This window comes from Microcebus murinus, chromosome 7 (genome assembly GCF_040939455.1).
Source record: "Microcebus murinus isolate Inina chromosome 7, M.murinus_Inina_mat1.0, whole genome shotgun sequence".
In the NCBI taxonomy this organism is placed as follows: Eukaryota; Metazoa; Chordata; class Mammalia; order Primates; family Cheirogaleidae; genus Microcebus; species Microcebus murinus.
The window spans coordinates 74,562,648-74,586,655 of NC_134110.1; the positions used below are offsets into that span (position 1 = coordinate 74,562,648).

At 39.8% G+C, this 24,008-nt stretch overlaps 1 protein-coding gene across 2 annotated transcripts; it reads left to right on the forward strand.

The window, feature by feature from the left end:
* The first annotated feature begins 16,577 nt into the window (after positions 1-16,577).
* RBIS (ribosomal biogenesis factor) lies at positions 16,578-23,962 on the forward strand. Of its 2 annotated transcripts, none has more exons than XM_020288907.2 (4): positions 16,578-16,683; positions 19,443-19,559; positions 23,392-23,508; positions 23,818-23,962. In XM_020288907.2, exons 2-4 carry the CDS (start codon positions 19,446-19,448, stop codon positions 23,887-23,889), a joined length of 303 nt encoding a protein of 100 aa, XP_020144496.1. In that variant the 5' UTR covers positions 16,578-16,683; positions 19,443-19,445; the 3' UTR covers positions 23,890-23,962. The 2 variants fall into 2 exon arrangements, with proteins under 2 accessions (XP_020144496.1, XP_012629690.1); XM_012774236.3 differs by having other exon boundaries at positions 16,595-16,688.
* The last annotated feature ends 46 nt before the right edge of the window (positions 23,963-24,008 follow it).

Sequence of the window (24,008 nt, forward strand, 5' to 3'; positions counted from 1 at the left end):
AAATTTTTTCAAAAAAATTAGGGGGACAAAAACCTTCTACTTCCTGAAATCATTGAACCCGTTAACTTACTAAATAACCCTTCATAACTATTTGTGCATTTTCTCCTAGACAAAGAACCTCTTGTCTTAGGACTCACAACCATTAAGTGTAAACAAGTAAAGGAAGATTAACACTGACCAGAGAACCCAGGAATCCTGACCCAAGATATGATCATCAAGTCTACCTCATTCTTTTTTTGGCACGGGAGGGAGAGGTATATTTTTTTTCCATTTTACTCTTGAATGAGTTAGATCCAGTTTAAGCTTCCTTTGCAACAAAACTTGCTTATGTCGGCTCTCCTCTTCAATGACACTGTGTGTCATAATAGGCAGCACTTGTAACTTACAAATCTAGCCATAAAAATATTTAATTAACACAGTAACATATTAAGGAAATATCAAAGTATGAATTCATATTCTTTCATTAGGGCATATATGCATACGCTCTGAGATACACATTTTTCCAGGTATTCTTTTTAGAAACTTTAAATGTGAACCACAGTAGCTAAATGTAACTTTAAATGTGAACCAAATTAACAAAAATGATTCCTTATAGAGGATGGGTGTGAATGGGGTGGAGGGATAGGGCTGAGAGTGAAATCTCTCAGTGTATCTTTTTGACCTTTAATCATAAATGTTTTGCATTAAAAAAAAATTAAATCAAAGAGAATAAATGTGTATATATATATGTAAATATATATATATGTGTGTGTATATATATGTATATATCATCATCTGACTTTTACCAAACAGGGAACCGAGCTGAGCAAGATTCCCCAGTTCCCTAGAGAGGCAAGCCATAGTGTCAGGGACACAGCCCCAGTGTGCAGAGGCCCAAGTCCAAGGTGCTCTCCAATTTGTGCCCAGTTTCCTTCCTTCTTCGAGTCCTGTGATTTGTGCAGCAGGGACTTATTCACCATAGGACTCTCTTGTCATTTGATATCTTGTGGAGAGTGTTGATTTTATGGACTATATACAGGTCTCAATTTCTTTAATTTTCCATTCCTAGGGTTATCCCAAGGTTAAGCTTGCATAATACAATCTCCCAAGGAGGAATTTGAGAGCCAAGGGAGTTAAATGACTTGCTCAGATGACCTAGGTTTCATGCCAGAATGAGGAGTCTCAGACCAAAATTAAAAGGGTAACCTCAATGAATCACTTCTCCAGTGATAGCTTTCAGAAACTACAGCCAAACATTCTTTGTCCTATATTGTCAGATAAGAACACACTGCTAAAATCCTGTTCTAGATCTACATTTTTTGTTCTTTTGGTTAATATTATACAGTTTTCTGATAGAAATTTATCTGCATCCTATTTTGTAGTGTTTCATATCTTATTTGAGCACATTACAAAAGCAGGTAAAGTATGAAAGAGAAAAAGAGAATACCAAGGTTCTTTAAAAGGAAATAAACTTGTATAAACATCAGATCAATTTTGAAAAGTTCAGACAGTTCAGGCCAAAATGATTCAGCTGTCAAAGAATTTAATTAATAGTTCCTTGGCTTAGACTGTATAACTCAATGTCACTTTACTGCTGTCAACTCTTTGAAATATAAAAGCAGAGAAATATTAGCGGTGCTACAGGCATCATGTCAACGGCTCTTATAAGATTTATTTATTCCTTTCTGTCCTCTAGGAAAGTTACAAATCTAGCCATAAAATATTTAATTAACACAGTAACATATTAAAAAAATATATCAAAGTATGAAATCATATTCTTTTATTAGGGCATATATACAGGCTCTCTGAGATGCACATTTTTCCAGGTGTTCTTTTTAGAAACTTTAAATGTGAACCAAAATGGCTATTATCATTTGATGTTCACCAAACAGGGAACTAAGGTGAGCAAGATTCCCCAGTTCCCTAGAGAGGCAAGCCACACTGTCAGGGACACAGCCCCAATGTACAGAGTCCCAAGTCTCTTTAGGAAAGGGCAGCTGTTCTATCACGAGCAGTACCCAGATCCCCACTTCACCACCAAGGAAGGTGTAATTTACTCTCACTCTGAGAAGTTCCCCACCTGGATCCTACCATTCCACCACTGAACGCTTGCTGCACTTGCCCTAGGAACCTAGCAGAACTTCACACTCCCCCCAAACGTATACCATCATATTCTTCATAGCCTACTTTGCCAACTCCATTCCCTCTTCGTCATCATTGCCATCAGCAGACTATCATGTGCTAGAATTTCTTCTCTTAGGGGGAAAATCCCTCTCTAACTACACATCTCCCATCTGTTTTCCACTCAGCCTTTCTGACACTCCTTAGATTTTTCTTTCTATACCCAACTGTGTTGTGTTAGGTTCTCCAGAGAAATAGATTTTATATATGTGTGTACGTGTATATATACTTATATGTCTAATATACACATACATATATACGGAGAGAGAGAGAAAGGGAGATTTATTACAAAGAATTGGCTTGCCTCATTATAGAGTCTGACAAGTCCCAAGATCTGTACAGTGAGTCGGCAGGTTGGAGGCCAGAGCCCCAGGAGAGCTTGACTGCAGCTACAGTCCAAAGGGCCTGCAGGCTCCAGACTCAGAGCCAAGGTTTCAATTTGAGTCCTAGCGCAGGAAAAAAACAATGTCCCATCTCAAAGATAATCAGGCAGGAGGAATTTTCTCTTCCTTGGAAGAGGTTCATCAGTTTTTTGGGTTTTTTATTCTATTCAGGCCTTCAACTAATTGGATGAGGCCCACCCATGTTAGGGACAGCAGTCTGCCTAATTTGGTCAACTGATTTAAGTGTTATTCTCAACCAAAAACACTCAGAATAATGTTTGCTGAAATATCTTGGCACCCCATGGCCCAGTCAAATTGACACATAAAGTTAACCATTACACCAACCTATACATTTCGGGGGTTTGGTGCTTCCTACTAGGATTTCTCCTCCCTCTACACTTTCTTTCTAGGTACTTCCATCAGTTTCTATGGAACTAATCTACCCAGCTCAGATATCTATTTGAGTACTTTCCAAGTGCTAACCATATATGTAAGTTTAAATTTTTTACTAAAGTTTTTTTAAGAGTGAAATTAGTCTTAATGATATATATTATGTAACCCAAAATATCCCAATATTATAATTTCAAAATGAATCAATATAATAAATCAACTGAGTGTGTCAGTTATCAATTTATTGCCTTTCAGCTCTAACTTCATGCATTACCAGCTCTGTGTTAATAAAGCTTTAAGAATTTCTTTGCAACAAACATAATGCGAAGCTTTCTTCAGTAGAGGATTATTGCAAGAGAAAGGAACTTTTTTTCCTGGTTCCAGAGTTCTGCATGTTTTTTTTTCCATTTTTATTTTTAATTTCTTTTTTTCTTTTTTTTTTTTTTTTTTTTGAGACAGAGTCCCACTCTGTCACCCTGGGTAGAGTGCCGTGGCGTCCCCCTAGCTCACAGCAACCTCAAACTCCTGGGCTCAAGCAATCCTCCTGCCTCAGCCTCCGGAGTAGCTGAGACTACAGGCTTACGCCACCATGCCCAGCTAATTTTTTGTATTTTTAGTAGACGGGGTCTCCCTCTTATTCAGGTTGGTCTCAAACTCAAGCAGTTCTCCCACCTCGGCCTACCAGAGTGCTATTACAGGTGTGAGCGACTTTGCCCCATTTTTTGTTTTCTTCTTGCTCCTGCTGGGCTGCTATCAGCAGCACATGTGCAAAAACATCGGGGGCACTCTGGTGCAGCAGCACACCCAGAGTATGCAGTCCCTTAGCAAGCCCACGACCCTGACCTCAGCCCAGTGACCACCTCATGGCCCCTTCCAAAGCAAACCACACACACTCTAGGTGTCATGCCACCCTGTTGGCAAGCAGAGGCCCAACTCCCTCTGCATGCCTGCCCACCAGCCTCAGCCTGCCTGCACCCCATAGGGTGTTTGTTTCCCACGGGCCTCCTGACATAGACACTGTGCACTCTAAGCCGTGTGTCACCCTGCCAGAGAGTCAGTTCCCAGTGCTCTGCGTCCCTCTGCACATCTGCATGCTTGCACACCAGCCCTAGCCCACCTGTCCACTGGAGCCATGTTTCCTACTTTCCTGGCCACTGTGGACCAGCTCTGGCCTGGGCAACTCCGTGAACTTCTCTGCCATCCATTGAGCTGCACCCACAACTTCTCCAATGATCTCAGCTTTGGGGAGGAGGCTGGCATCCAAGCTTGTCCTTTGTTGAAAACTTCCTTAGCCTCAGAATATTCTTTATGGTTTTCTTTTATATATTTACGCTTGCCATTATACTTAACAATTCTTCACAATAAACTTTTCCTGTTCAAATTACTGTCTGATTTCTGCCTCCTGATTGGACTTTAACTGATACAATCACATCTTTTACTTTTCTTTTCCTTATGATGTGTTCCAAATCTGGAGTGTTCTTTACTTTCATAGCACATCAGAACTCAGGCTCGCCACATGACAAGTGTTTGATGGCCACATGAAGCTAGTGGCTACTATACTGGGCAGCACAGCCCTAGATCCATGGAATTGTATCCAACTGCTTCAACCTAAGGTGTTCAAAATGCAATTATATACTTCCTCCCTGTCCCAACTTCCCTCTCCCTGTTTTCTATGTCTCATCTAATGGCACCACCATCCAGCCAGTTGCAAAAGTCAGAAACTTAATAATTATATCAATTCCTGATTTTCTCTTTTGCACCTCACCTCTAAATTTTGTATATTTTAACTCTTAAAAATCAGTTAAATTTTATAAAAAGGGGGGAACTATACTATAAACCTAAAACAAAATTTAAAATATGTTTAAAAAATCCTTATGCATTTCCTCTTAAGCAAAATTTTTCAGCTTCTAAAAAAATATTAACCATCCATGTTAATGAGGACATGACAAAATTGGTATGCTCATACACTACTAGGAGAAATGTAAAATATGTGATATTTTGGGAACAATTTGATAATTTAAATTAAGAATTGCAAATGTTCATAACTTTAAATTCTATTTTTAGATATGATTCCCAAGAAAATATTAAGAGATTCTGGCAAAGATGTGTGTACAAGAATGTTCATCAGAGGGTATTTATTACAGAAAAAAAATCTAGAAACAACAGAAATAATAATGATAAGAAATAAGAGGGTTGAAATAAGAGGGTTGAAACAACTTATATATATCAATATGATATAACTTTTGAAAGACATTAAATATCATATTTCCAAACTACTTAACATGTATGTATATTCAGATATATAGATTATAATTTTTTATCTAGAGAGAAATTCCAACTTTAATAAGCAATATATTATATATACCTAGAAAAAATACTGTAAATAAATATATCATGCCATATTGTACTGTGTTTCCCCAAAAATAAGACAGCATTTATTTTTCCTCAAGAAGACACCCTAAGGCTTATTTTCAGGGGATGGGTTATTTTTTTTAAGTATGGTACAGCAATCTACATTTATTCAAATATAGTTAAGTCATGTTCTTCTGGAACATCATCATAACTCTCCAAACCCCGAGTTCCATCCTGAATTTCTTGCTACTCTATTTCCTTTAGAACCATTGGCCCCAATCTCTCATGTCGAGCAATAGAGCTCTCATGGGGCAGATGAGAAGGGCTGCTCGTCTTCTTTACCGCTCTGCAACGAAATGCATGGGTTGCGTAGATACGCTGTGTAGCCATGCCCATCACTAGGTCTTATTTTCGGGGTAGGGTTTATATTGCGCAAATGCTTAGAAATCCTGCTAGGGCCTATTTTATGGGTAGGTCTTATTTTTGGGGAAACAAGGTAGTTGGGTCCTACTAGGAAAAAAAGAAAAATATATCAAAAAATGCTGAGTTGAGCAGAGTGAGGTAACTCAGGCCTGTAATCCTAGCACTCTGGGAGGCTGAGGCAGGTGGATCGTCTGAGCTCAGGAGTTCGAGACCAGCCTGAGCAAGAGTGAGACACCATCTCTACTAAAAAAATAAAAAGAAATTAGCTGGACAACTAAAAATATACAGAAAATATTAGCTGGGCATGGTGGCGTGTGCTTGTTGTCCCGGCTACTTGGTAGGCTGAGGCAGAAGGATTGCTTGAGCCCAGGAGTTTGAGGTTGCTGTGAGCTAGGCTGACGCCATGGCACTCTAGCCTGGGCAACAAAGTGAGACTCTGTCTCCAAGAAAAACAAATGCTGAGTGGTGGAACTTACTCATTCTAATGATTCTAATTAAATTATTTATTGAGCACCTGTTACATGGCAAGCACTGTTGAAAATGGCAGCTGCACTAGCCAGCCTCCAAGACAGTTAATGATAGTTAAGGATCCCCACCTCCTGGTATTCAACTCCTTGTGTAGTCTCCTACCTTACCGAATCAGGACTCACATGTATGATTAGTAAAACACAGTGAAAGTGATGGTGTGGGACTTCTGAGGCTAAGTTATAAAAAGCATTGATTTTCCCCTTGCCCTCTTGGATCACTCAGCCTGAGGGAAGCCAGCTGCCATGTCATGAGCCAGCTGTGTGAAGAGGTCCCCTTGGAGAGGACTTGGGGCATCATGGCCACAGCCAGCACCAGCTCGTAGCCACTTGAGTGGACCACTTTGGAAGCAGACCCCCACCCCCAGTCAAGCCTTTAGCTAACCACAGCCTCAGCTAACATCTGACTGGAAACTCAGGAAAGCCCTTGAGCCAGAACCATCCAGCCAGGCCCTCCCAAACTCCAGACCCACTGCAATCACGAGATAGTAAATGATGATTGTTGTCTTGAGCTACTAAATTTTGGGGTGATTTGTTACATGGCATTAGAAAACTAATACAGCAGCAGATGAAACCAGATAAAAAGACCTACTTTATGGAGTTTACATTCTAGCAGAAGGAAATAGATTAAAAAACAACAACAGGCCGGGCAGGCGCAGTGGCTCACGCCTGTAATCCTAGCACTCTGGAAGGCCAAGGCGGGCGGATTGCTCAAGGTCAGGAGTTCAAAACCAGCCTGAGCAAGAGCGAGACCCCCATATCTACTAAAAATAGAAACAAATTAATCGGCCAACTAAAATATATAGAAAAAATTAACCAGGCATGGTGGCGCATGCCTGTAGTCCCAGCTACTTGGGAGGCTGAGGCAGGAGGATCATTTGAGCCCAGGAGTTTGAGGTTGCTGTGAGCTAGGATGACACCACGACACTCTAGCCTGGGCAACAGAGTGAGACTCTGTCTCAAAAAAAAACACTACCAAGGCCGGGCGCGGTGGCTCACGCCTGTAATCCTAGCTCTTGGGAGGCCGAGGCGGGCGGATTGCTCAAGGTCAGGAGTTCAAAACCAGCCTGAGCAAGAGCGAGACCCCGTCTCTACTATAAATAGAAAGAAATTAATTGGCCAACTGATATATATATAAAAAAAAAAATTAGCCGGGCATGGTGGCGCATGCCTGTTGTCCCAGCTACTCGGGAGGCTGAGGCAGAAGGATTGCTGGAGCCCAGGAGTTTGAGGTTGCTGTGAGCTAGGCTGACACCATGGCACTCACTCTAGCCTGGGCAACAAAGCGAGACTCTGTCTCAAAAAAAAAAAAAAAAACACTACCAAAACTCTATATAATATGCTATAGGGTGACAATGGAGACATCAGAGAAGGGGGCAGGGATGTTGAAGGACCTGCAATTTTATGGAGGTAGTTAGGGAAGTCCTCACAGAAAAGATAACATTTGAGAGAATACCTGAAAGAGGTGAGAGAGTGAGCCTTGCACACATACCTAGTGGGAAATTGCTCCAGGCAGAAGGATTGAGAGCAGGAGTGCACCTGGCATTACCTGGTGTGAGGAATGAACAGTAAGAAAGCCACAGGGGTGAAGGAAATCACGCTGAGCTCCATAGGCCATTATAAGTACTTTGCTTTTATTCTGAGTGATGAGAGAACATTGGAGGGCTCTGAGCTAAAGAATGACATGATTTGATTAATATTTTAGCAAGAGCCCTCTGGCAGCGAGGTTAGGTAGAGATTAAAGCAGGGGACTAGTTACAAAGCAATTAAAATAACCCAAGTGAGAGAACGATGATGGTGAGTGAGATCAGAACGCAATCATTGCTGGTTATTCAGTTTCTTCTTTATGCTTTTCTGAGTTTTCCAAATTTCTACAGTGACTTGTCTAATCCAAAAGGGGGAAAAAAAGTTTTTAAGGAGCCAAATGTTTGTGAAATACCTATGGTCCTCAATATTTTTGTTGTACTTATCATAATATAGATTCCTATGCAATTCTTAGTAGGATCTCAGCACAGCAGAGTTACTATAAAATAACACAGAAAAGAGGAGCAAAAAAGCAGCAGAAAACTGTCTGCTTTAGTCTGTGTAGACTCTGAATATAACACTTTTATCTGAAAAAAAATTATTGTTGAGTTTTTGATAGCTGAGAGTTCACATTATCACATAAGCCTAATAATTACAAAGCAGTGCATTCTTTCATTTTTTGCTCTTAAATGTTGCTAAAATTCAGTGTCAAATTGCAATTTAATAGCACGCTGCCTCCTTTGCCTTTGCCAACTTTCTGAGTTCTAAACATGTACCTGCTAAATATTTCATGATTCCTGTAATTTTTAACCATTACTTGTATTTTAACCAAGCATCATAAAAACTGTGGAAGCACTTCATGTACCCTTTGGGTATTTTTATTGCTTTTGCGATATGTATTTGACCGTTCTTAACCTTCAAATATTTCATATGCAAGCCCTCCTTTATGACTGTGATTAGTTCAGGGTCTAGATCTCTAGGTGTTTGGCCAGGAGTTCACTCTCGATTAGATGTGCTAAATTAAATTAATAACATATTTGTGGAGCACCTATTGCTTTCAAAGAATGGTGCTGCAAGAAGACAAAAAGTGTTTTTCTAGATATATTTTAGTCATGCTAAAAGTGATAATGCTTTACAATCATTTTTAATGTGTTGGCTACAAACCCTTGCCTACTGTTTACATTTCAGTAAGTTTTATTTCATTCAGCAAATGCTTATGTCACCCGTCCCATGTGATGGAAATCCAAAGGTGATTGTTTTCCTGGGCTCTAAAGAGTGCATGAGAGACAAACATACATTAAAGTAATATGATATTTGAATATAGCAAATGTATAGTAAGAAGTTAAAACCTGGGACCTAACTCCTGCAGCTTCATAATAATCTGCTGAAATAAGTCACTTTTCTTTCACTACAAAAGGTTAACCATCTCTTTTCCTTGACTGATTCTTACTCTCAGATATTTCTAGGAATTTGGCCTAGATAGAAAAGTGGTGGATACTGTTTATTTTGTTCTATTTTCTTATATGGACTATGTTGTAAATGTTCAGTCATAGTCTAGAAACGAATGCTCTGTAACTGAGGGGTTACAAAAAAAGACTCCCCATTTTCACAATCAATCATGAAAACTTTTATAATCTAACTGGCTCCTCACGAGAATTAAAGATTTCATTGGCCGGGCGCGGTGGCTCACGCCTGTAATCCTAGCTCTCTGGGAGGCCGAGGCGGGCGGATTGCTCGAGGTCGGGAGTTCAAAACCAGCCTGAGCAAGAGCGAGACCCCGTCTCTACTATAAATAGAAAGAAACTAATTGGCCAACTAATATATATAGAAAAAATTAGCCGGGCATGGTGGCGCATGCCTGTAGTCCCAGCTACTTGGGAGGCTGAGACATAAGGATCGCTTGAGCCCAGGAGTCTGAGGTTGCTGTGAGCTAGGCTGACGCCACGGCACTCACTCTAGACTAGGCAACAAAGTGAGACTCTGTCTCAAAAAAAAAAAAAAAAAAAAAGATTTCATTGGAGGGGAGCTGTTAGCATTTATTTGTCCACAAAGAAACTTCATGGAAATGCAAACTGCATATAATTTTTATTGACTGTTCTTCATGAATTGGATACTCAGAAGAGTCATAGTAAGTGCACAGTCATCCAAGGATCTGCATCTCCTCATTAGGCCTCTTCACTTATTTCCTGAACAGCTGCCTCCCAAAATTATTTTCTATAAGTGATCTCGTGTGTGTACGTGTATGTCAGGGAAAGGGGGGGGGAGGGAAGAAGTCCTTCGTTGCCTATAGAATAAAATCTCAAACTCTGCTATCAGTTTCACTTCTTTCCTTCCTTCACTTCTCCCTCCTTCCCTTCCTTCCTTCCTTCCTTTCCTCCTAACTTAGTCTAAAGGACATTAGGTCATAAAAGGAGGAGGGCAGATGGCAACAGCCCAGGGATAGTCAGAGCCTGAGCAGAGTTAGGAAACCATCTATGCAGGTGGCAGCAGCCCAGGTGGATGTCAGAAGCCCAGAGGGATGACGAGGAAACCTCCATGGGGTGGGGGTGAGGGAGGTCAGTAACAACAGTGAAGCAAGATTATTTATATACAGAAAGATAAACCACATGAGTACATATATTTAGAATAAGGGACCAGGTTTCTCACTGATCAAGAAAAAAAATTACATTAATGAAAAGATAGAAAAATAAAATAAAACCTATAGTATTTAATTGGAATTGGAGATATCAACATGAACTCATGGTTTGTACACATAGAAATAAATATCATTGGTGAGGTGTGTGAATATTTATAGATAAGTAGATAGATAGACAAATAATATGTACATCCATGCACATACTGCCTAGCTCTGCCCACTAAGAAGACCTGGAAGCATCAGCATACCTTGGTTTTTAAATATCATTCTTTACTAAAAGGAACCAGGGCTCCATGAACAAATGACTGATTCTAGGACTGGTGAAACATAGGCCCAAGATGAACTTGGAATGCTTCATTGTGCCAGAAAGTAAGGAAGTAGTCAAAGAAGGGTGAGGACAGGTGAGACCTTGAAGGAACAGAGTATTTACTGGACAAATCTGGGCAATATGAACATCAAGGTAAATTGTGATAATAAAAGACTATAATTTATTTAATATGATAGCAACTCATGAGCTCATACCAACATAAATAAATAAATAGGTACAAGAGAAAGCTTTTACTTGCAATGGACTGTCAACAGATGGCTGCAGAAGTAGTGATGGAAATAAAAAAATTATAATTTGGCAATCGTCATAGTAATAATTAATTCAGCCAAGATATATCAATGTGTACCAAAACTAGTATGTGAAAGTTTGATGATTAATGGGATATTTACATAGTTTCAAATATTCCTTACAAAAGACTTATTGATTAAAAGGGAGGAAGGAATAACTTTATGGTGGAGAATCCTGGTGGTATCATCTTAATCAAGTGATCAAAGTTAATGTCACATGTAAAGGAACCAATACAATCATGTGCCACCTGATAGGATTCAATGAGAGATCACAGCATCACTTCTGTGGTATTTCTGTCCCTCCTTTCTCCCTACCCCCCAACACAGCATACCTAAATATAACAAAGAAGAAATAGAAAAATCACAGTTAAAAGACGTTCTAAAAAGTGATTCAATTGTCATTTTCAAAAGTGTCAAACTAGAAAAGTTAAGGAAAGATGGAGGCATTCCAGATAAGAGTTGACTAAAGAGACATGGCAACTAAATGCAACATTATATCCTGAATAAGATTTTTATTATTTTTTTTAAATATTTTAAAAAATTTATTACATTTAAAAAAATTTGTGTTCTATTTTTTCTTTTTTACATTGAAGCGATTGCATTAGAGCTGAATAAGATTCTTTTGCTATAAAAGACATTATCAGGACAATTGACAGAATCTGATTGATGATTGTGGATTAGATGGTAGTAATGTGTCCGTGTTCATTTCTTGCGTTTTGATGGCTGCATTGTAGTTGCAAAGGAGAATCTCCTTATGTGTAGGAAATACTAAAGTATTTGCAGATGAGTGAGCATCTTACCAGTAACTTACTCTCAAAAGGTTTAGGAAAAGAAGCTTGTATTATTATTGTAATTTTTCTGTTGGTTTGAAAATATTTCAAAGTAATAGTAAAATAAATTCTTTGTGGTTGATGAGGTCATTCACTAGCTCACCTTACCAGCCTATCTTCAATGACATCACCCCAGCCCCACTCCTGCAAGCATATATGTCCAGCTCTGGGTTTGCTCATGTTATGTTCTACCCCTAGAAGTCCTTATATTAATAGCTCCATTGTTGCCAGTTAAAATGCTGGAGTTTAAGAAACATTTAATTTTTTAAATCAAATGAAATCTGACTCCAACTTTAGCTCCTTAATTTGGCATCAATATTCAATCTCAGTCTTAAGTATATATTTAATAGGAAGTGGCTTACCCAGTGCCCCCAAAATGGGAAATTTTCTCTAGTTTTCAGTTCATCACAGTGGCTGCTGAGATGCTCAATGCCAAGACCAGATTACGTTTGAAGGTAGAAAGCTCCATTCCTTCTGTGATACTTACTGGTGTAGGGATCTTATGCAACAGTTCCTAAGGCTGTGATGGTGTGTGCCACAGAGATATGGTCTAAAGCACTTGCAGAATGCCCTTAGCCACCAGCCCCACAGTCATTCTCCCGGGCTCATCTTCTCCCCTAGAATTGAGCCATTTCCCTTTTCTACTCCCTAAGGAAGATCCAGGGAACTTCCATTTTCAGCTCATAAGCATGAAAATCATTAATAACCATTAGAGGTAAGGTGATTCAAACTCATGTCATAATGGTTTATCTAACTTCTTGCAAGGCTGGGAGGCAAAAAATGCCTTGCATTCCTTTAAGCTGTCTATATCTTTGAGTATAAAGCAGCAATACTTCAAACAACAATACCGCCAATGCTGCTCATCCTCTAAGACAGGGGTTGGTAAAGTTTTTAAAAATTTTAAAGTTGGTAAAGGGTCAGGCTTTACAGGCTTCGTGATTCCTGTCCCAACTGCTCTGCTTTACTATGGTAACATGAACGCAGCCATAGATAATATGCAACCAAGTGAGTATACCTGTGTTCCAGTGAAACTTTATTTATGGACATTGAGATACAAACTTAATAGGACATGAGTGTGCCACAACATATTGTCCTTATTTTGACTTTTTCACCACTTTGAAATGTGAAATCATTCTTAGCTATACAAAGAATGGGCTATACAAAAATAGTAGTGGGCTAGATCTGGCCTTTGGGCTGTAATCTATTTCTTTCTTCTCTAAGACAATCAGATGAGAGCTTCAACATAAATGTCTCCATAATTCAGAAGTACCTCTTTCCATAAATGAGATATATTTGTGCATTTATCATAGTTTTTACCTCTTTCTGTCAAGAATCTTTGTTCCCTGTGCATTCACAATCCAGACGATTGTGCCTTCTTTAAGAGAAAGAAATGAGTCATGAACTTCCTTTGAGCTCTCGCAGAACTTAGATGTTCAAACTATAATATTTTGATTGAGTGGTGGAGAGAAGTGGTGGAAATTGAACAGACGAAATAAGTTTCTTGGCAGAGTAATATCTGTACAAGGCTGGCTTTGTTCTGGTAGAGGGTTGTGAGTTTCGTTAGAGATCGTTTGTGATTATTTACATGTGCTCTCAATTTCTTCTTCCTAATTATCTTTGTTTACTTATTGAATCACCTCCAAAACAGTTCTCTGAAGACCAGTCCTGTGTGAACAACTCTGTATTCTCGAGTCTCAGCAGGAAAACTAAGGTTTCTGAAAGATGTGTTTATTAATTTTTTATTTCATCCATCTTGAAGATTGTTAGAAAAGCTAGAAATATGATTTTTGCATGTATTTTTAAAGACTAAAAAGCTTGAATCTATTTTCTTTTCTTTCTATATGTATAGTTCATTTGATTCATAGGTAAATATGAGTCTTAGAAAATTAGCATGAGACTGTCTTCGGCCTTAGGCGTTCATGTTTTGTATGTCATTAACTCTGCACAATAATCCTATGAAGCAGGTAGGACAGGAGTAGAGTCAAGACTCTCAGGGGCCAGGTGCGGTGGCTCATGCCTGGAATCCTAGCATTCGGGGAGGCCCAGGCTGGAGGAATGCTTGAGCTCAGGAGTTGGAGACCAGCCTGAGCAAGAGCAAGACCCCGCCTCTACTAAAACTAGAAAAAATTAGCTGAGTATGGTGGCGCAAGCCTGTAGTCCCAGCTAGTTGGGAGGCTGAGGCAAGAGGATTATTTGAGCCCAGGAGTTTGACGTTGCTGTGAGCTAGGCTTATGTTACAGCACTCTAGCCTGGCTGACACAGCAAGACTCTGTGTCTAAAAAAAAAGAAAAAGAGGCTGGGGGCAGTGGCTCATGCTTCTAATCCTAGCACTCTGGGAGGCCGAGGCTGGAGGATTGCTTGAGCTCAGGAGACCAGCCAAGACCCTGTCTCCACTAAAAACAGAAAAAAAAAAAAAAAAAAAAAATCCGGGCAACTAAAATAGAAACAAAAAATTAGCTAGGCATGGTGGCACACGCCTATAGTCCCAGCTACTTGGGAGGCTGAGGCAGGAGGATCACTTGAGCCAAATAGTTTGAGGTTACTGTGAGCTAGGCTGATGCCACGGCACTCTATTCTGGGTGACAGAGTAAGACTAGAGAAAGATTTAAAAACTCTTTTAGGTACAAGAGATTGAGCAAAAAAATAGCCCAAGGTAGTTTAAGAGCATGAGGGATGGGTCTTTCTTTCACCTCAGTGCAAGGACTCAAATGAGATCGTCAGATCCTCTTGTTCTGTTCAGCTGTTTTCTTTTGTGTGTTGCTTGCATTTTCTCCCACTATAGACAGGCTTCCTCCAATTTGCTGGAGGAGACAACCACTAGTAGCCTCAATTTTACATTATTCCAGCACAAAGACACCAAATGCAAGAGACAGCATTCTTCACTAACGTAGTCCGAAAATCCTCAGAGGAGAACTGTAATTATCAGCCCAGCCAGGATTATTTAATGGGAGAAACGTGGTTACCCAGAAAGGGGTGAGCAAATAATGAGTGTTCTCTGAAATGGGTATAATGGCCATGCATATACCCATGAGAAAGGCACAGAAAAAGGAAGTAACTTTTCTACGGTCACTCTGGTTTATTGGTGGGAGAGGTAAAACAGAATTTCATGCCTCCTCGCTTGTACCTTATACAATGCCTCTGCTCTTGCCAGTATAACCATGTTATTTCCTTAGTGTATCTCTAGCTTACCATTTCAAAAGAAAAGCTAGGCCCACAAGTTTTCATAAACACTGTAATGTCACTGCATGACATTTCCTTGTCTCCTACATATACACTAATAACTTCACATTCAAGGAACCATAATTATACCTGTCTATATGCTTCACTATTTTTCAATAATTCTGGCCTTGTAAAATAATCTAATGGTTTTCTGTAGCTTTGGTTTTGCTCCCACACATTTAGGCATTTTATACCAGCATTTTGAGGTTTTTTTTCTAAAAAGGTTTATCTTTAGAAAAAATACAAAGGTTTGAATAAACATGTTGACAGGTAATTATTCTTTTCTTTAATATATTTCTTAATTTTTTGTGATGAACATAAACCTAGTAAAACGATCTATTGTTCAAATGGCTCATCTTTCTATAAGTAGGCAAGTGGCTGATTTGTTGGAAAGTGGACCAAGTGCCAGCAAACATGTATCTGTGAAATTGCTAGTTTACAAAAACTAAACACCTAGTTTTAAAAAACATCTGCTTTGTCAATTACTACTTGTATGGGTGCCCGCAAATGGTTTAAACTCTTGAGCCTTAGTATTATTCTCACTTGCAAAAGAGGAGTGGTACGATTGCCTCATTTTGGTAGTAACTTTTTTGTAAGTTACAAAATGGCATATTAATGTCAGTACTACATTTGTTTGAAATCCGGCTTTTCCTATGACCTCAACAAATGGAGACACATGTGAAAACTGTTAGCTTTAGTGAGAATATTCTTTTGGAATAATTGAGTCAATTTTCTAAATTATTCAACCCAGAATGTCCTAATCAGAAAACATATACACTGATACACACAACTGGAAGGCAAAAATGTTTCTCCCAGGTTTTTCTAAGTTCCCTGGTACTTGTTTTATTTTTATGTTTTATTGTGCCCCTAGTTTCATGTGCCTTTGCCGCGCTGTCAGAAATTCTCTTTCTGAAACAAAGAAGCTGCAATAAGAACAGCATTTCTAATTTCTCACTTAGTGAGAAGTGCATCACTAATTTCCCTTTCAGAGATTATAGCTCAGGATCTTTCCAATGGCGTGCCAGAAACCACCCAGAGGTGCGCAGCGCCTCCTCCCGGGAGCGTGGGCAAAGCCAGCCAGGAGTCAGTGGCTGAGAGCTGACTACCGGCCTGACGGTCCCCACGGCTCAGTGTCTTAGGAGCACCTCAGGTGTTTTCCGCACATGTACCCACCCGGGGAAGTCGAGACTTGGCTCCCTAACGCTTCTAGCTCGCTTGACCCGAGAACATGCCCACTACCCAGCCTTAGAGTTCCCGCGGTGGGGGAAAACCGCGCCCTGTGGGAGGGGCTCCGCTCTGCTTAAGCCACCTTCCTCGGTGGAACGGCGTCGGCTCTGTGGGCGGGACTACACCAGCGGGGTGGGAACCCGCTCTGTGGGCGGGGCTTCGTTCTGTTTATGGACTGCGCTCTGTAGGAGGGACTACGCCAGCGTGCTGGGAACCCCGCTCTGTGGGCGGGACTTCGCTCTGTTTATGGACTGGGCTCTGTGGGCGGGGCTACACTAGATGGGCGGAACTGCGGCTCGTGAGCGGAATTTTGACTGGCTATCTCCTCCCGGAACTTCCGGGACCCTGTGCGTGCAGATGACGTCACCTGGGGCTTCTGAAGGTGCACGCGGATATCCAAGGTCTGGTGAGTGGGTAATAAAGAAGTTTTCCTGGGGGTTGTTGTTAAGTTTACCGGGGTTGGGGCGGGATTGGGCCGGCCTTGTGCCGCGGTAGCCGGAGGCTGGATTCTGTCGGGCTCTGCCTCACGCAGCCCTATTGGGCAGCAAGCCGAGACCCTGGTAGCTGTTGGTCCTTCCTCTCTCGGCAGGGTTCTCAGTTTTGGGCTTTCTGATCGCAGTTTCCACGTGGTTATCAGAGAATTTCCATACTCCACCAAGGGTATTACCTTCTCCGCGAACCTTGCTCATGTCCCCAACTCTAGTAGACCACTTCCTCTTGCGTCCCCACTTGTATGTATCTGTAACAACACCTATGTTCCATATGTATGTTATATATAGTATCATATGTAATACATGTTATACCTATCGTGTCTATTTGTGTATGTTCTGTATATATCACTTAACATTAGATGTTTCTGTTCTATATATTTCTAATCTCTATACACACATTTTTATCAGTTCTGTACCATACCTGAATACAATAATTCACTAATAAATACTAGATGAGTGATTGGGTTTTGGTTACTATTAGGAGGGTTTTAGATTACTTAATTTGAGGAGTTTTATTGTGTGTTTTCTGCTGCTTCTGTGATGATAATGTTTTTAAGTAGGAGTATTATTGGGTTTCAGAAGCGTTGCTGCCTCTGAGGCTACATTGAAGGAGGAGAAAAATTTTGGTCAAGAGATACTAATTAAGCAAAGGAAAGAAAGAATGTGCAAGGCGTCTTCAGAGAACAATCAGTAGTCTAGACTGGCTAGTGCAGTGTGTATACAGAAGTAGCAGATGTGTTTGACAAATTTAGGTTAGATTCAGGGTAGCTGTAATATTCTAGGCCAAGGCATATTGCCCCTTATGCAATAGGAGAGCCATTAAAGGTTCTTAACGTTGGGAAGGTTCATCACATAACACTGTGCCAGACAGCCACTTGTGCAGATGGCTTAAGCCAGGGGTTGGCAAACTTTCTATAAAAGGCGAGACAGTAAATATCTTAGGCTTTGTGGGTCATAGTTGTACTATGTATTGTCTACAGCTGCTTTCCTACAAAATAGGAAAGCAGCTGTAGACAATACATAATTGAGTGGACGAAGCTGTGTTCCGATTAAATTTTAGTTACAAAGAAAGACAAGCTTCCTGGTATGATTGGTCCATGGGCATAGTTTGACAACCTAGGGTCTAACCTAATGGACCTTGGGACTACAGCAGTAACTCTGTCCAGAACCAGGCAATACCACACCATGTTTTTGTATTGCTTTTTTTATTTATACATGAGAGGCACTATTACATGATGTTAGCTCTGCTCTAGTTCCCTGACTTTAAGTCCTGGCATCCCCTGGTTACTAAAAGTGTGGTGTGAGATAATAGTACCTTCCACAAGCGGTTGTTGTGAGGTATAAATTAGTTAAAACATAAAATGTTAGCATAGTGCTTGTACATATAGTAAAAGCTCAATAAATGTTAACTATTAATATTTTTAAAATTGTTTTCACATGCATTATTAAAGACAGACTTGAGAGAGGTTTCTAAAGTAGAATTTACCAGCCTAATGCATATCCAAGGTTTCAAGGCAAGAGCCATTCACCTAGAGTTGATATGGAAGTCATAAAAGTAATTTGGGCTGGGCACACGCCTGTAATCCTAGCACTCTGGGAGGCTGAGGCGGGAGGATCGCTCAAGGTCAGGAGTTCTAAACCAGCCTGAACAAGAGCTGTCTCTACTATAAATAAAAAAAGAAATTAATTGGCCAACTAATATATATAGAAAAATTTAGCTGGGCATGGTGGCCCATGCCTGTAGTCCCAGCTACTCGGGAGGCTGAGGCAGTAGGATTGCTCGAGCCCAGGAGTTTGAGGTTGCTGTGAGCTAGGCTGATGCCAGGGCACTCACTCTAGCCTGGGCAACAAAGCCAAACTCTGTCTCAAAAAAAAAAAAAAAAGGTAATTTAAGTGGCCGAGCATGGTGGCTCACACCTGTAATCCTTGCACTCTGGGTGGCGGAGGTGGGAGGATTGCTTGAGGTCAGGAGTTCGAGACCAGCTTGAGTAAGAGTGTGACCCTGCCTCTACTAAAAATAGAAAAATTAGCTGGGTGTGGTGGTGCCTGCCTGTAGTCCCAGATACTTGGGAGGCTGAGCCAGGAAGATTGCTTGATCCCAGGAATTTGAGATTGCTGTGAGCTATGATGACTACACTGCATTCTAGCTGGGACAACAAAGTGAGACTCTATCTCCAAAAAAAAAAAAAAGTAAGGGAAAAAGGGGGGTAGGGAATTGAGGATTAAGGACTGATTTTGATGGGATGCATAGGAGAGAAAGAACAAGGGTGAAAAGGAATGAAAAAGAAGTCAAGAAGGAGACAGAGTCAGTCCCTAAAGTATGACAGGAACCAGAATAATGTAGTTTGTAGACGAGTAGAGGGATATATGGTAATGGTTAACCTCGTCAGAGATGCTGCTGACAAAAAGTAGTTGTGCTGATAATATTAATGAATTCAACCAGCAGAAATTGGGTGCCCCCTGTGGGCCAGGTGCTGGGGATGCAGAAAAAAATTAGTACAATAGTAGGAGTAGACATGGAAGTAATTTAATACATGCAGCAACTTTTAAAATAATCAGGAGTAAGAAGCAATTTTTTAGACTCAATTGGTACCTTTACTTTAAAACTTAAAATGATTTAGTTCATAAATGTAGGGAATTTAATTGAACTTATTTTCTTTCTTTCCTAGACAATGGCCAAGAACAAATTAAGAGGGCAGAAGTCCAGGAATGTATTTCACATAGCCAGCCAAAAAAACTTTAAGGCTAAAAACAAAGCAAAACCAGTTACCACTAATCTTAAGAAGGTGAGTATTAATAAAGTACTCTTGACTTAAAGCAAAGCACAGTTATAAGCTACTGAACTGGATATGTTATTTTTAAAAAATGTTTTTAGATTTTCCTACAAAGGCAAAATGATTTTAAACATTTGCTTTAAAAAAATGAAGGATAACCACCTTTCCTTGAATCCAAATGTAAGAAAAGAAAAAAGCATTTTAACTACAAATATGTGAAGCTCCAAAGAACAGTTTAATAGCTTTATTAGAGCATAAAAATCACTAAAAACCACAGAATGGGTAACAGCTCTTATCTCTGCACTCATACATTCAAGAACCTATTAATAGAGACAAGACATGGGGTGTCAGTGAGCACCCATTCTATTTTCTGCTTAGTAATTCTTACCTGTCTGAAGATATCCAAAACTCAAAATGCTGTTAAGATAAAATACTTTATTTTGTGACATGCAAAATTTAACAAGGGGTTTCTTTGTTTATATTTCAAAATACTTGAGAAATCTCTTCATCAAGATTAAGTAGATTCAAGAAAATTCCTTAAGAAAATGTTTTCAAGTGTTGGTAGTATGTGGAGTCAGCTCTTTAAGACTCAGTAATTATAATAGACCATAGGAATGTAACATTTTATCTTGCAACTTTCATGAGCTAGCTCAGTTATGCTTTTTGGTTGAGCAGTTCTATGATTTTGTAAATGCTAAAAATGAAATAAAGCTGGATGATGTGATAGGGGTTTGGGCATGATAATTTTACATAGGATTTTTGCTCACAGGTGACACTGAAACCAAGACCAGAATGATAAAGAACTGGGAAGTGTTGGGAGCAGTGTGTGCTAGGCAGAGATTATAGCAAATGTAGACGCTCTGAGCTATGGAAAAGCTTGGTATACTTGAGGAGGATTATTTTGTTTGGATAAGGGGTACTAGAACCTTTACATGTGCTGATAGGTAGGATCTTGGAGAGTTCCATAGCAGGGGGCAGCATAAGGTGGAAAGGAGCTGAAGGTTTTGAGGGAGTTGTTTGCTAGCAGCAGTGAAGAACAAGACCACCACCCTAACCTCATAATCAAAAGAGAAGGACTGCAAGGGAAGCTGTCCTCAGGGAACTTCCATTAAGACAAAAAGGTCAAGGAAGGATTCAGAGACATACTGTTAGAAGACATTAAAAGTATCTGATCTAGGTTTCTTTTTGCATAGATAAGGGATGACAGCACCATAGCCCAGAAAAATCATGGTCACTGTAAGAATATAGGAAAAACCAAACTCAGTTCAGTTTCTCCTGTTCTTTCACTCACACAGACACTCAACACTTCTGATAGATTTGTGGAGGTTTTCCAATCTCCAGCAGGCACCAGCTGGGTGTCCTCTAATGTAATTCAGATCTAACACTGTCTACTTGGAGATGGCATCAGACCTCACAGGTTGAGGATTCAGTCCTCACAAGACTGCCCCCTACTTGGGATGCCAGTTGCATGCCCCAGGTTGTTTTACCTGAACTTCTAACCCCTATAACCTCCTCTTTGGGTTTGATTAATTTGCTGGAGCAGCTCACATGACCCAGGAAAATGCTACTTACTTTTATTCGTTTATTATGTTATGTTATAAAGGATTTTATTAAGGTTGGTGCAAAAGTAATTGCAGTTTTAGCATTGTTGAAATTTGCTCTTTGATACTGGAATACATTCTTAAATAAATGTTATGTTATACATCTTTTTTTTTTTTTTTTTTTTGAGACAGAGTCTCACTCTGTTGCCCAGGCTAGAGTGAGTGCTGTGGCGTCAGCCTAGCTCACAGCACCCTCAATATCCTGGGCTCAGGCGATCCTACTGCCTCAGCCTCCCAAGAGGTTGGGACTACAGGCATGTGCCACCATGCCCGGCTAATTTTTTTTTTGTATATATATTTTTAGTTGGTCAATTAATTTCTATTTTTAGTAGAGATGGAGTCTCGCTCAGGCTGGTTTTGAACTCCTGGCCTTGAGCAATCTGCCCACCTCGGTCTCCCAGAGTGCTAGGATTACAGGCGTGCGCCACCATGCCCGGCCTATACATCATTTTAATGCACATTTCTTGCTTTATGGTTTTTTTGCTATTGACTTATTGCTTGCCACTTATATTTATTTTAGACTGTGGAAATGATGTTAGACAAAAAGCAAATCTGAGCAATTTTCTTATACAAGTTCAAAATGGGTCGTAAAGCAGCGGAGACAACTCACAACATCACTAACGAACGTACAGTGCAGTGGTTGGTGGTTCAGGAAGTTTGGCAAAGATGAAAGCCTTGAGGATGAGGAGTGCAGTGGCTGGCCATTAGAAGTTGACAACGATCAGTTGAGAGCAATCACTGAAACTGATACTCTTAAAGTTACACAAGAAGCTGCTGAAGAACTCAATGTCAACCATTCTACAGTCATTCGGCATTTGAAGCAAATTAGAAAGGTGAAAAAGCTAGAAAAGTCAGTGCCTCATGAGCTGACCGAAAATCAAAAAAATCGTATCAGATTCTTACGTGCAGACAAAAAGTGGATTTTATGCGACCACCGGCAAGGACCAGCTCAGTGGTTGGATCAAGAAGCTCTAAAGCACTTACCAAAGCCAAACTTGCACCAAAAAAAAAAGTCATGGTCATTGTTTGGTGGTCTGCTGCCGGTCTGATCCACTACAGCAGTCTGAATCCTAGGGAAATCATTACATCTGAGAAGTATGCAAAGCAAATCAATGAGATGCACCAAAAACTATAACACCTGCAGCCTGCATTGGTCAACAGAAAGGGCCCAATTCTTCTCCACGACAACACCTGAGCACAGGTCACACAACCAACGCTTCAAAAGTTGAACGAATTGGGCTATGAAGTTTTGCCTCATCCGCCATATTCACCTGACCTTTCACCAACCGACTACCATTTCTTCAAGCATCTCAACAACTTTTTGCAGGGAAAACACTTCCACAAACAACAGGATGCAGAAAATGCTTTCCAAGAGTTTGTGGAATCCCACAGTACGGATTTTTACACTATAGGAATAAACAAAGTTATTTCTTGTTGGCAAAAATGTCTTGATTGGAATGGTTCCTATTTTGATTAAGCCTAGTTATAATTTGCTTGAGCCTAGTTATAATTTAAAATTCAGTCAGAAACCACAATTACTTTTGCACTAACCTAAGAAATGCCTAGGATGAGGGGTGTATGCAGGAAGGGGCATGGAGCTTCCCTGCTTTTTCTGGGCATGCTACTCCCCAGGGACTTCTGTGTTTAGCTATCCAGATGCTCTCCAAACCCTATTCTTTTGGTGTTTTATGGAGGTTTCATTACATAGGCATGATTGATTAAATCTTATTGGTCATTAGTGATTAACCCTCATTGCCCCTTCCACTCCCCTCCCCAAGCTAAAAGTCCCAATCCTTTAATCCTGGGAGAGTTCTTCAGGTGACCCGGGCGCTATCCTGAAGCAATGGAATGAGGCCCTAGCCATAAGCCATCTCATTAGCATTCAAAAGACACGTTTATCCCTCTGGAGATTCCAAGGATTTTAGAAGTTCTATGACAGGAAATGGGGATAAAGACCAAATATATATATCTAATTATATGTTGTCAAGTTATCACAGTCACATATATTGGCCTTCCTATATCAGTAAAGTCTAAGTGTGAGGCACATCCACATATCTTACTTTTGAAAAACCAAAACCTTTTGTCTGAAATTTCCCAATAAGAGTAAAAATTTCAGTGTGAATTATCCCCAATTGGTTGATAAGAGTTTTTAGATTTTTAGGTTTAACAAGGTTAAGATTGAATATATTTTATCTTTAATGGTTATGAGAGCATAGATTAATGCTTTTTTTCTTTCTTAAAAGATAAACATTATGAATGATGAAAAAGTTAACAGAGTGAATAAAGCTTTTGTAAATATACAAAAGGAACTTGCACACTTCTCAAAACGCCTTTCTCTTGAACCTGCGCAGAAAGAATTAGTAAGTAGAAATCATTTGCTTTTTTTTTATGTCTTATAAATTGAGGGCTAATAAATTAAACTCCAAATATTCCAAGCCTGTAAGTTGGATGTAATTTTTAGTACTCTGCTCTCTAATGTACTTGGCTCTCTAGTATATATAACATGTTTAGTCATATTCAGACTCTAACACAATGAGTCTGAATATAATAATTTGTTGTACTTCAAAGGTATGACTGAAAGAAATTAAATTGGATAACAGATTATATACAAGTCATTTTTGTTTTCTGTTGTTATCTAAGTTTTTAAATATAACACTTTTTCCCTTCAGATTCCTCAGCCACGTCATGAAAATGAACCAGCTAATGTTGATGAAGCTACAAGATTAATGGCTCAGTTGTAATACAGTGGTGATATATCTAATTCCCCCAAAAGACCAATAAATTAAATGTTTTATACAATTTTATTTTTAAAAATCTTGTTAATGTACAGGCATTGGCACATTTCAAAAACAAACTACAT

Excerpts from the sequence above, each read along its gene's own strand:
- RBIS (XM_020288907.2), top strand. The coding sequence starts at position 19,446 with ATGGCCAAGAACAAATTAAGAGGGCAGAAGTCCAGGAATGTATTTCAC. Across the intron at positions 19,560-23,391 it reads TTACCACTAATCTTAAGAAG|ATAAACATTATGAATGATGA; the intron begins GTGAGTATTAAT and ends CTTTCTTAAAAG. Across the intron at positions 23,509-23,817 it reads AACCTGCGCAGAAAGAATTA|ATTCCTCAGCCACGTCATGA; the intron begins GTAAGTAGAAAT and ends TTTTCCCTTCAG.